Source organism: Mustela lutreola, chromosome 10 (assembly GCF_030435805.1).
Source record: "Mustela lutreola isolate mMusLut2 chromosome 10, mMusLut2.pri, whole genome shotgun sequence".
NCBI lineage: Eukaryota > Metazoa > Chordata > Mammalia > Carnivora > Mustelidae > Mustela > Mustela lutreola.
Window position 1 is genome coordinate 78061697 of NC_081299.1, and position 13074 is coordinate 78074770.

General features: G+C 34.2%; 1 protein-coding gene across 3 annotated transcripts in view; it reads left to right on the forward strand.

The window, feature by feature from the left end:
• BRDT (bromodomain testis associated) overlaps positions 1-13074 on the forward strand; it is a 79482-nt gene that overhangs the window by 26341 nt on the left and 40067 nt on the right. For all 3 annotated transcript variants that reach the window (XM_059137733.1, XM_059137735.1, XM_059137734.1), the window contains exons 8-13: positions 3076-3204; positions 4672-4860; positions 5458-5627; positions 5704-5996; positions 6290-6403; positions 6537-6680. In XM_059137733.1, the coding sequence (XP_058993716.1) occupies positions 3076-3204; positions 4672-4860; positions 5458-5627; positions 5704-5996; positions 6290-6403; positions 6537-6680 (1039 nt within the window). The remainder of the gene's footprint in view (positions 1-3075; positions 3205-4671; positions 4861-5457; positions 5628-5703; positions 5997-6289; positions 6404-6536; positions 6681-13074) is intronic.

Below are 13074 nucleotides of genomic sequence, written 5' to 3' on the forward strand. Positions count from 1 at the left end.
TGTAACAATGTTATTACAATATTGTTGATTATATTCCCTATTCTATACTATTCATCCCCATGGCTTATTTTGTGAGTAGAAGTTTTGTACCTCTTAATCCCCTTTGCCTATTTCATTCATCCCCTCTTTCCACCTTGCAATCATCAGTTTGTTCTCAGTACTTATGAGACTGTTTCTGTATATGTGTGTGTTGCTTTGTTTTTTAGATTCCACATACAAGTGTGATGATAATGGTATTTGTCTTCCTCTGTCTTATTTCACTTAGCATAAATATCCTCTGGGTCAATCCACATTATTGCAGATAACAAGATCTTATACCATTTTTTATGGCTGAGTAATATTTTGTGTGTGTGTGTGTGTGTGTGTGTGTGTGTGTGATCTTCTTTATCCATTCATCTATTGGACTCTGAGGTTGCTTCAATACCTTGGCTATTTTAAATAATACTGCAATAAACAGAGGTACATATATATTTTTGTTGAATTAGTGTTTTTGTTTTCTTAAATGAATTATTTATATATCTTGGATATTAACCCCATATCAGGTACATAATTCACATATCTCTTCTGTTCAGTTGTTTGCCTTTTTGTTTTATGATATTCTTCACTGTGCAAAAGCTTTTTTGTCTGATAGACTTTATTTTTGCTTTTGTTTCCCTGGCCTGAGTAGACATCCAGAAAAATGTTACTAAAACTAAAAATGTTGCCCATGTTCAAGAGATTACTACTTATATTTTCTTCTAGTTTTATGGCTTTTATGTTTTATTTAGGTCTTTAATCCATTTTGAATTTATTTTTATGTATAGTATAGGAAGGTGTTTCAGTTTTCATTCTTCTGCACTTAACTCTAGTTTTTGCAGCAACATTTGAAGAGACTTGTCTGTTCTCCATTGTACATTCTTGCCTCCTTTGTCAGAGGTTAATTGACCATATAAGTGTTGGTTTATTTCTTTCTGTCCTGTTCTGCTGATACGTGAGTCTGGTTTTGTGCCAGTACCTCCCTGTTTTGATTACTGTAGATTTGTAATATATCTTGAAATCTGGGATTGCAATACCTCTAGTTAAGTTTTTCTTTTTAGATTTTTAAATTTTTTTTATAAACATACAATGTATTATTATCCCCAAATCTAGTTATGTTCTTAAGGTTGCTTTGGCAATTCACGCTCTTTGTGGTTCCTTAAAATTTTTAGGATTATTTATTCTAGGTCTGTGAGTACTTCTGTTGGCATTTTCATAGGGATTGCATGAAATCTGTAGATTGCTTTGGGTGGTATGACGTTTTAACTATTCTTCCAGTTCATAAGCATAGTTTGTCTTTCCATTTATGTCTTCACTTTCTTTCATGAGTGTCTTATAATTTTCAGAGTACAGGTCTTGTACCCTTTGGTTAGATTCATTTCTAGGTTTGTTTGTGTTTTTGCTTTTTGATGCAATTATAAATGGGATTGTTTTTCTTAATTATTTTTTCTACTACTTTCTTATTAGTATGTAGATGTGGCATATTTCTATATATTAATTTCACATCCTGCAACTTTACTGAATTCATTTATTCTAACAGCTGTTTGGTAGAGTTTTTTGGTTTTTCTATATACAGTGTCATCTCATCTATAAATAGTGACAGTTTTACTTTTCCCCACCACTTTGGGTGCCTTTTACTTATTTTTCTTGTCTGATTGCTGCAGCTAGGATTTTTAGTACTATGTTGAGTAAAAGTGATGAGAGTGGACATCCCTGGTCTTGGTCTTAGAAGAAAAGCTTTCAGTTTTTCACCATTGAATATTGTATTAGCTGTGGTTTTTCATATATGGCCTTTATTATATTGAGGTATGTTTGATTTAAACCCACACTGTTGAGAGTTTTATCACGAACAGATTTGAGTTTTGTCATATTTTTTCTACATTTATTGAGATGACCATATGGCTTTTACCCTTCATTTTATTCATGTATTATATCCCATTGATTGATTTGTAGATATTGAATCATCCTTGCATTCCTGGGATAAATCCCACTTGTTTATAATGGAAGAGTTTTGCTAATATTTTGTGAGGATTTTTGCATCTATGTTCATCAGGGGTATTGGCCTGTAATTTATTTTTAATAGTGTCTTTATTGTTTTATCATCAGGGTGATGCTGGCCTCATAGAAGGAATTTGGAACTTTTTATTCCATTTCTATTTTTTTGAATATTTTGAGGAAGTTAGGTGTTAACTCTTTAAATGTTTGGTAGGATTCCCTTGTGAAGCCATGTGGTCCCAACTTCTGTTTCTTGGGAGTTTTTGATTACTGATTCAATTCCATTATGAGTAATTGGTCTGTTCAGATTTTCTATTTCAGCATGACTTAGTCTCAGAAGATTGTGTGTTTCCGGGAATTTATCCATTTCTTCTAGGTTATCTTAATTTGTTCTCTCTCTTTTTTTTTTTTTTGTAATAGTCTTTTATCCTTTGTATTTCTTAGGATTGGTTGTTTCTTCTCTTTCATTTCTGAGTCCTCTTTTTTTGATGTGTCTGGGTAAAGGTTTATCAGTTTTGTCTTATTTTTTTCAAAGGATTGGCTCTTACTTTCATTTGTCTTTGTTGTTGTTTTTTTAGTCTCTTCATTTCTGTTCTGATGTTAGTATTTCTTTCCTTTTACCAATTTTGTTCATTTTAAATGTCTTTCATTTTGAGGAAATTTTTAATAAAAATCTTTCATTTAAATGTTCAAGGTTGGTTTGAGGAATTTATCTTTTCATTGCTTTCCTAGGATCATATTTGTCTAAGATTGTCTAGAAATGCACTATTTTCCTGCTTTTGTGATTATGTTTGTCTTCTTTTCTTTTTTTTTTAATACTTGGAATAGCAATCTTCCTTACCTCTACTTGTCAAAATTCATTGGATATTTTCAAGGTCAAAAAGACAAAGCAAATACAGCAGGATTTTAACATTTGTCAAATTTGGAGGGTGGGTGTCTGTTTTGGGTATTACCTGTGTTGTTCTGTATGTTTCAACTATTTCATAATATAAATAATTAATGTAAACGCTCAAATGATTATTGGACTGTGTTGTTTATGAATCCTGTAATTTTTCCTTAATTTAGGGGAAAATGGACAACCAAGAATATAAAGATGCATATGAATTTGCTGCAGATGTTAGATTAATGTTCATGAATTGCTACAGATACAATCCTCCAGATCATGAAGTAGTAACAATGGCAAGAATGCTCCAGGTAAGTTGATGGGTGTGCTCTGAAAGTGAGTTTTCTCTGAACATAGTTTGGAAATTTTATTTTGGGATTTCTTTAAAAGATTTTATTTACTTGAGAAAGCAAAAGTGAGAGAGATCACAGAAGGAGAGGGAGAAGCAGACCCTCTACCAAGTAGAGAGCTCGTTGCAGGGCTTGATCCCAGGACCCTGAGATCATGACCTGAGCCGAAGGCAGACACTTTAACTGGCTGAGCCACCCAGGTGCCCCTCGTTTAGAAATTTAAGAGAACCATAAGTCAATAAAGCATGCCCCACTTCCCAAATATAAAGCACAATTTATTAAGTAAATTGACTCTTAAAATGGGGTTGTTTTTTAAGGTGTAGTACCCATTAGTAATAAATCTTTTAAGGAGACTGCATTATACATAGAGGGTATGGGGGAAATATTAGTGAAGAGGGGATGGTAGATAGCTTGAGATAGGATTGACTAGAACCCATGTTCCCCTGAAGGTAAAGCTCTAGGACTTTGGGTGGAATGCAGTGGAGTTGGAGTTAGTGGAATGATGAATCAACCATAGGACAGGAGCTCCTTGAAAGAAGGTCCTCTCTACAGCTTAAGAGGTCTATCTTATGTAGTGAAAAAAGTACCATCTGTACCCCAATGTTTATAGCAGCAATGGCCACGGTTGCCAAACTGTGTTAAGAACCAAGATGCCCTTCAATGGACGAATAGATAAGGAAGATGTGGTCCATATACACTATGGAGTATTATGCCTCCATCAGAAAGGATGAATACCCAACTTTTGTAGCAACATGGACGGGACTGGAAGAGATTATGCTGAGTGAAATAAGTCAAGCAGAGAGAGTCAATTATCACATGGTTTCACTTATTTGTGGAGCATAACAAATAGCATGGAGGACATGGGGAGTTAGAGAGAAGAAGGGAGTTGGGGGAAATTGGAAGAGGAGGTGAACCAGGAGAGACTGTGGACTCTGAAAAACAATCTGAGGTGTTTGAAGTGGTGGGGGGTGGGTGTGGGAGGTTGGGGGAACCAGGTGGTGGGTATTAGAGAGGGCATGGAGCACTGGGTGTGGTGCAAAAATAATGAATACTGTTGGGCTGGAAATAAATAAAAAATTTAAAAAAGATGTCTATCTTATATGGGAGAGAGGAGAAAAGTTTCAAGGTTCGCAGGCAAGGAAGCATGAGTCTTATGTTACTTCTTTGGCTAACTGTCCCCCCCCCCCCGAACGTTTTACAGAGATAAAATGGAAATATAACACTGTATACATTTAAAGTATATAATAGAATGATTTTATGTATATACTATGCAATGATTATTCGAAGGAAAAATAGAATTATCATCAAAATACGACATTTGCTGAAGGGTGTTACTGCTGTATTACGTTGGAAATACAGAAAATATAGTCTAAATATAGTGTAATTATAAGTATAAATATAAAAATATAGTTTAATTTTTTATTATAGGATGTTTTTGAAATGCATTTTGCAAAAATCCCAGATGAACCTGTGGGGAGTATGCCTGTCTGCTACATAAGAACAGACACCACAAAAATCCTTGGTAGAGAAAGCAGTAGTGAAGCTTCCTCTGAAGGTAACTCTTCTGGGGATTCTGAAGATGAACGAGTTCAGCGTCTTGCAAAGCTTCAGGAGCAGGTAGTTGATTGTATTGATGAAAGTTTTTGTATTTTTATGAGCTGTTGTTGCAGATCTATTATAACATCTTTTTTGTAGATTAAAAGCTGTTACATTTAGATCACTTAGGAGCTATGACTGTTTACTTCCTGCCACGTTTGTAATGTTTAGTAGTCTTACACAAAGATCTATGTATCTTAAAATTCTGTTACCTTTCTAACCACAAGGAATTTATACTCATTGAAATAATTTACATTACATAATCCAAGATATTTGATGGAGTAGTTTTTGTTCAGTATTGCTACCTTTTGTGATACAATGTTAACCTCCTAGCTCAAGCCTGAAAGAAAACAAAGTTGAGATTACCTAGAAATGTTCATTTTCATGGTCTGTTTTTAGTTGAATATCTTAGTTTATGGGTTGAGCACGGAATAGTATTTCTGATTTAATGTATACCCTTCAAAATGATGAATTTGTGGAATGAAATTAGAGCTTGAAGGAAATCTAGTATGAAATGAATTTCAAAAGGATAGGGTAGGGTTGACTTTTGAGTGCCTTCATTTTTTTTCCTAATGTGTTTAGAGCCATGAATGTTGAAAGAATTTTTTTCTTTATTAGCTGAAAGCTGTTCATCAACAGCTACAGGTTCTCTCCCAAGTACCTTTCCGTAAGCTAAAGAAAAGGAATAAGTCTAAAAGGGAAAAGAAGAAAGAAAAGGCTAATAACAGAGATGAAAATCCAAGAAAAAAGTTTAATCAAGTGAAATTAAAGGAGAAGTCCAAAAGCAAGTAAGTATCTTTTATAATGCCTTATTCATATAGTAGTATTATTTAACATATTTGACTAAATTTAGTTTTTGTTTAGTCAGCCAAAGAAGAGGAAACAACAGGTGTTTGCTCTGAAACCTGAAGATGAGGATAATGCTAAGCCTATGAACTATGATGAGAAAAGGCAGTTAAGCTTGGATATAAACAAACTCCCTGGAGATAAACTTGGGCGAGTAGTTCACATAATACAATCAAGAGAGCCTTCTCTGAGAAATTCCAACCCTGATGAGATAGAGATAGACTTTGAAACACTGAAAGCATCAACACTGAGAGAACTGGAAAAGTACGTTGTGGCATGTCTAAGAAGAAAAAGACTGATAAAACCTCAGGGTATGTATTTCTATCAGTAGAAAGCCGACTGGTATTTGTGTTAGTTTTTTTTTTTTTTAATTTTATTTATTTGACAGAGAGAGATCACAAGTAGGCAGAGAGGCAGGCAGAGAGAGAGAGAGAGAGAGAGGAGGAAGCAGGCTCCCTGCTGAGCAGAGAGCCCGATGCGGGACTCGATCCCAGGACCCTGAGATCATGACCTGAGCGAAGGCAGCGGCTTAACCCACTGAGAGCCATCCAGGCACCCTGTGTTAGTTTTTGATAAGACGTTTTTTCCCTCTTAAATCACATAGGTAAGAAAATAACGAAGTCCAAAGAAGAATTTCATTCACAGAAAAAACAGGAGTTGGAAAAGCGGTTACTAGATGTCAACAATCAGTTAAATTCAAGAAAATGTCAAGCAAAACGTAGGTGGCAGTTTTTTATGTATTTGTTTTTAAAAAGGGAACAGGTTTCTTTCTTCCTTTTTTTTTTTTTTTCCAAGTGTTCGTGTAATTATTTGATTCTGCTGGCATTGTAATGTGTTTCCCTGTTTTGTAGCTGAGAAAACCCAGTCATCCAAGGCTGTTGGAAGCGGTTCCCGATTGAGTGAAAGCAGCAGCAGCAGCACTAGCAGCTCATCGGAGACTGAAAGCAGCAGCAGTGATTCAAGCTCCTCGGGCAGCAGCAGTGATTCCGAATCAGGTTAGCTGTCCCCTTAAGTGTACCTCTGTTTGTGGGAACATCCGTTTCTTGTATTATTGAGACTTATATTTTTAAGAAATGTTTGTCATTTACCCAGAACCTATGGTTTGGATGCCACAGTTATTATTTAATTACATGTTGACATTCTTACTATTTTCTTTAAAAGAGATACTGTGTAAAAAGGAAACTTCATATTATTTGTATAAGACTTACAGGTTTGTAATGCTGAAAAGAAATTTACTAAAGGTGGGAGATAGTTTCTTAGTATATAATACCACATCTTAATTCGAGAAAATAACAAATAATAAAATTCCGATCTTCACTTCTTTTATAAAATAAAGGCTTATTTGAGGACATCTTTCACTTTACTCTGCGTGATATATCAGACCACTCAAATGTTGCACAGTATGTCCTGTTGTGACAGTATATTCTTAATTGAATAAGCACTTTGGATTGTCATCCCAGAAAATGTTTAAAGCAGAATTTTATTCACTTTTGCATTTTCACTAATAGATATTCCATTTATAGAAAAACGTATTTCAAATTGAGATTTTCAGTTACGCTAAAGTATCATATTACCCTCGTAGTTTCTCATCAACTGTATCAAGCTTAATTCAGTCATGTTTTCTTTGTGCTCTTTCATTGATGGTTGTGTAGTTGAGAAGTAATCACTGCCCCAAGAATACTGACTTGGCAGGGGCATCCCATTATTGTCCACCGAAAGGTACATTCAGAATATAGGGCACTTTTGCGCCTAAAATTTTGCTTTATTTTAAATGAGTTTGTTTTGTTTTATTTGTCATGAGATTTAGTTCGCTTTTTAAAAAAATATCCTCCACACAATAGTGTCACATCAGGGATTCTTAACCATTTGTAAGAATGTCCCTCTTATTTCAGTCTGGTAGTAAGGGTCTGCTGGCTTGCAGTACATTCTGTTTCATTTTTGGTTTGTTTTAGTTTGCATTGATGTGGTGCTGATTGCTGCGTTTTGTTTTTACATTTCTAAAGTATATAGTGGTAAACGTTTTTGTTAGAATAAAAAATTTTTACTTTTGTTGAAATTTGTCATGGTAAATTTTTAAATTATTTTTGGGCTCTGACTATACATTATTTCCTTATATTTGACTTTAAAGCATAAAATAATGCTGGAAAAGTTTGTAATTAGTGTTTGTAATTTCATCTAATAAAGCATTTGTGGCCTAATAAGTTAGAGCACTTTGTCTTTCATTTGTAGGATAAAACTGAGTTATCCAATTATATGTTGGCTACTGATAAATAAATGCCTTGAGAACTAGTGGAAAAGTACTATATACAGAGTGCTTCAGTAAAGGTATTCAAAAATACCTTAATTTTAATTTGAATTAGTAATTTCTGATAATAGTCTTCTAATACATTGCTTAAAGGAACGATGTTCATCATCCACTATGTGTGCTTAAAGTGGTGTAATATGTATGTTTTCCTAACTTTCTAGTGGAGTATCTTGGCCTCAAAGTTATAGTTATTTTTTTTAACAACTTTGTGTTGAATTTTTATTTTATGACTGATTTTTTTAATGTCATCTTTTTCAATAATGGACTGTTTTTGAAAACACTGTTAAAATCTAAGCAACACATTCTTAAATTTCAGCTTACATTATGGATAATATATAGGTTTGTGACACTAAGGTCAGTTTGTCCTCTAACAATGGTACTAGTTATCATTTTTCTTTGAAATTTTTGTTTTTATAAATGTTGAACCTATATACTTGATTTAAGAAACACTATACGTACAATGCGCAATTATAAATTGCAAACATGGTGCCTACCTTAAATGATCATTCAGTTCTGTTTTTTTGTTTTGTTGTTGTTTATTTTGTTTAGCAAAGTAAATTAGTAAGTGAAGCAATAGGACCTTTGTCCTAAGTATTAACTTTAATTGTATGCATTAAAATACTGTAAGGCTCTTAATTTTTAGTGTGTAACCTAAGAAAAATTCTCTGTATTTTCACCAGTACTTGGTTTTTTTTTTTTTTTAAGATTTTATTTATTTATTTGACAGAGAGAGATCACAAGTAGGCAGAGAGGCAGGCAAAGAGAGAGGGGAGGAAGCAGGCTCCCTGTGGAGCAGAGAGCCCGATGCAGGGCTTGATCCCAGGACTCTGGCCCGGGATCATGACCTGAGCTGAAGGCAGATGCTTTAACCCACTGAGCCACCCGGGCGCCCCTTAAGAACATTTTTTATTTGAACAACAGAAACCCTAAATAAAAGGACTGTAAATTATGAAAAATAATTTGCAGACCATATCAATAGCAATACTGAAGTAAAAATAAGTAAAGCATCTACAGTTCTTAATTATGTACGTGACAGTCTCAAGGAGCAGATGACAAATCCCAAGTATGTATAAGTCTCAGGTTGGAGGGAAATGGAATTACTGAGAAAATAACAATTTGTGAAAATTAGGAATAGTAGCAAAAAATCTGTTATATAAGTAAAAATTAACTGAAAATATGCAGACGATTTTGTAGGTTTAGAGTTTATTATGATTTTCCCAGAACTGAAACTTGGAATATCTTTATTACCATAATTCTGGTTAATAAGGCTTTTGATTATTTAAGATAGGTGATAAGAATATAAGTTCAATTCTTCAAAATGTTAATAGAGGAAATTTTTCTGAAAGCTTTTGTGAGAAATTCTTTCCTGATAGAAGATTATTGATCTTTTTTTTTTTTTTTTTTTAAAGATTTTTTTTATTTATTTATTTAACAGAGAGAAATCACAAGTAGATGGAGAGGCAGGCAGAGAGAGAGAGAGAGGGAAGCAGGCTCCCTGCTGAGCAGAGAGCCCGATGCGGGGCTCGATCCCAGGACCCTGAGATCAGACCTGAGCCGAAGGCAGCGGCTTAACCCACTGAGCCACCCAGGCGTCCCAGAAGATTATTGATCTTTAGCAATTTTTTCTTAATCTGTTTTTTAATGACTGCCTTTTGGAATTTTTATAGCAGCTTGATTGTATGCAGTTTTCTTTTTTTTTTTAATTGTATGCAGTTTTCTTAACCAAGTCATAATCTTTTGTGATTTTGGTTATCAGGGACAGAGCTCTACATTAACTTTTCTTAATTCCCCAATATTATTGACTCATTTTTCTTCATTTATCCTCTATTATGAGTTGGTCTATCTTTACTCCAGTAGCATTCTGTTCAGATGTGTGAAGTGGGTGTGCAAAATGTTTGAAAGGTAACATCTGTGAAAAACATTTACGTGTCATAAATTGCGTTACAGTTGTTTATTCTACATTATTTTTATTTATTTATTTACTTAAAAAAAGATTTTATTTATTTATTTACAGACAAAGATCACAAGTAGGCAGAGAGGCAGGCAGAGAGAGAGAGGAAGAAGCAGGCTCCCTGCCAAGTGGAGAGCCCGATGCAGGACTCGATCCCAGGACCCTGAGATCATGACCCAAGCCAAAGGCAGAGGCTTAACATACTGAGCCACCTAGGCGCCCTATTCTACATTATTTAAATGGTTATCGTCTATGTATTCTCAAACCTTATTTTATATACTTTGAAAAATATGGACTCAATTCTCCTTTATTAAATAAGATTAATTAAATGGCAGAGATTTGATTTCCATGGAAAGTTTGATTTAAAAATTCTTTAACATTTCAAGCAAGATATTAAATCCATTCCAAGAATAGAGTTGGAATGAAATCCTCAAATCTTTGAAAAATATAAATGAGCTATCTGTGGGGTAGAAGCAGTACTTGATTGCAGATGTGTTGTAAATTGGTTTTATAATTTAAATTATTTTCTTGACTAGCAACAGTATATGGAAGTTGTCATGTGAAGATTAGTCAAGAATATTTATTAAATATTGGTATAAATATAAAACCTTTCTAAACTATTTCTCATAACCATCAAAATATCAAATGTCAGATCAAAGATGTTAATGAGGTTTGATAATAAAATGAATTCCAGATGCTTATCTCCTGTGTTAGCTGGCCTCTGCTAGTGTATACACATAACCTGTTGGGAGTTTTCTAATGTTCAACAACTTTGGCTATCTTGAGTGTTATAATAGGGATGAATATAATAATTAATAGATTCAATCTTGTGGTGAATATTACTGAGAAACAAATGGGAACAGCTCATAGGTAGTAGTGCTTTTGATAGAAATCTTGTGGGAAATAACTTTAGGAACTAAGTGTAAGCTCAAATACTCAATTAGTGTAGAATATTTTTCAGGAATGTTTAAAATTTCAATTGTTTACTACTTACACACAAGGGAAACTCAGTGGTTACAGCATCAATTCTTTATCTTATTAGACAAAGCGAATTTGTCACTTTGTTAAATTTTTTGCTTTCGTTGGCTTCAGGCATTTTCAGAGAATGAAATCTATGAAATTCTCTCTCTGTTTTTCTTTTCTTTTTTTTAAGCTTACTTAGTCATGGGTGACTTACAAACAGGAATAAAACAACCTCTCTTTTTAGTTATCTACAACCTAGGTTTTCTGTGGAAGTGACAAGGATATGATTTTTTTTCATGCAATAGAAGAAGGACAAAAAGGACTTGCTTCAAGTCTGGATTTTGTTTTACTTCTTTAGGAGGGGGATGGTTTAGTGAATGTAGGAAGTGTGAAATGACAGTTTGGGAATTATCTTTGCCATTTAAGAAAAGTGATCAGTTTATCATGAAATTTTTATATACATATATTTTTATCCCCAGATAAAAATATATGTATATAAAAAATATATGTTTATCATGAAATTTTTAAAACTTTATGACTTTTCTAATCAATTAAAGTGTTTTCAAATCAAAAGCACCAGAAAAATTCAAAGACCCAAGCTTGACTGAAAACTTATATATATATTGAGGTCCATACTTGATCCTTTGAGTCTTCCAAATTAGTGATGATACTTGTCTTGTGCATTTAAATATTTTCTGTTAAAAATGGATCTTCCTGAATAAGCAGTCTGTCTAGAATAGTGTTTTCTCAGTACATTAGAATCACCTGTAAAACTTTTTTAAAATAGTGTTCAAACCTGAAATGAATAGAGAATGGGGGCAGGTATATGTGATGGTAGAAGTATCTCAGGTGACTTAATGTGCTGCCACATTTGAGAACCAGAGGTCTACAGTTTTTTTGCTTTGTTTCCACTTTTTAACTCTAATTATAATGACTTTGGTAAAAGGAACAGCAGTTTATAATTGGGTTGTTCTGGAGCACCTGGGTGGCTTACTCGTTTAAGTGTTACGCCTTTGGTTCTGGCCATGATCCCAGGGTCCTGGAATCGAGCCCCTCGGGGAATGTGCTGCTCTCTCTCCCTCTACTCCCTTCTCCACCCCCCGCAACTCATGGTCTCTCTCTCTCTGCTCGCTTTCTCACACTCTCTCAGATAAATAAAATCTTTAAAAAAATAATTGAATAGTTCTTCTATATTAAAATAAGTACCAAACTCTTCAATGAAAATTGCCAAGCGGTCTTTAAAGGAATCAAAACTTTTTAGTTCAAAAACAAATTGCTGATGTTTTTTTTAAAGATTTTATTTATTTGACAGAGATCACAAGTAGGCAGAGAGGCAGGCAGAGAGAGAGGGGAAAGCAGGCTCCCTGCCAAACAGAGAGCCTGATTCAGGGTTCAATCTCAGGACCCTGAGATCATGACCTGAGCAGAAGGCAGAGGCTTGACCCACTGAGCCACCCAGGTGCCCCTTGATTTTTTTTTTTTCAAGATTTTATTTATTTATTTGACAGAGAGAAATCACAAGTAGATGGAGAGGCAGGCAGAGAGAGAGAGGGAAGCAGGCTCTCTGCTGAGCAGAAAGCCCGATGCGGGACTCGATCCCAGGACTCTGAGATCATGACCTGAGCCGAAGGCAGCGGCTTAACCCACTGAGCCACCCAGGCGCCCTATTTTTTTTTTAATCAATAGAACACATCTCTGGTGATAAGTTTGGGCAAATCATTTAATGTCTCTGGACATTCAGTAGCGGAACCCAGGAGTGACTTCCAATTACCTATCTAAACCCTGTACTATGTAACAGAAGTGTGATTTATTTTTCTAATTTTAAAAATTTTCATTAATTTTTTCTGCATATATTATATGGTAAAACATTCTTGGTTTTACACCGTAGTATTACATTCATATTCAATGTATTAAAATTTTTAGCCCATACTATCTTGCTGATAATATTTGCTATCTCAAGCATTTATCTCAGTGCTTTGATGGGTATTAAACCAATTGTTGAAGCAAATGTTTGATTCCAGCTCTTCTTTTTTTTTTTAACTAAATGATTAAATTTTTTCCCCTTAAGTTTAAAATGAAAACTTTCCAAGCCAAGTTTTATATTGAGGTTTAAGGAAAGATGTGAAAGTAGAACATATTACATAACATGCATAATATGTGTTCGTTTAGT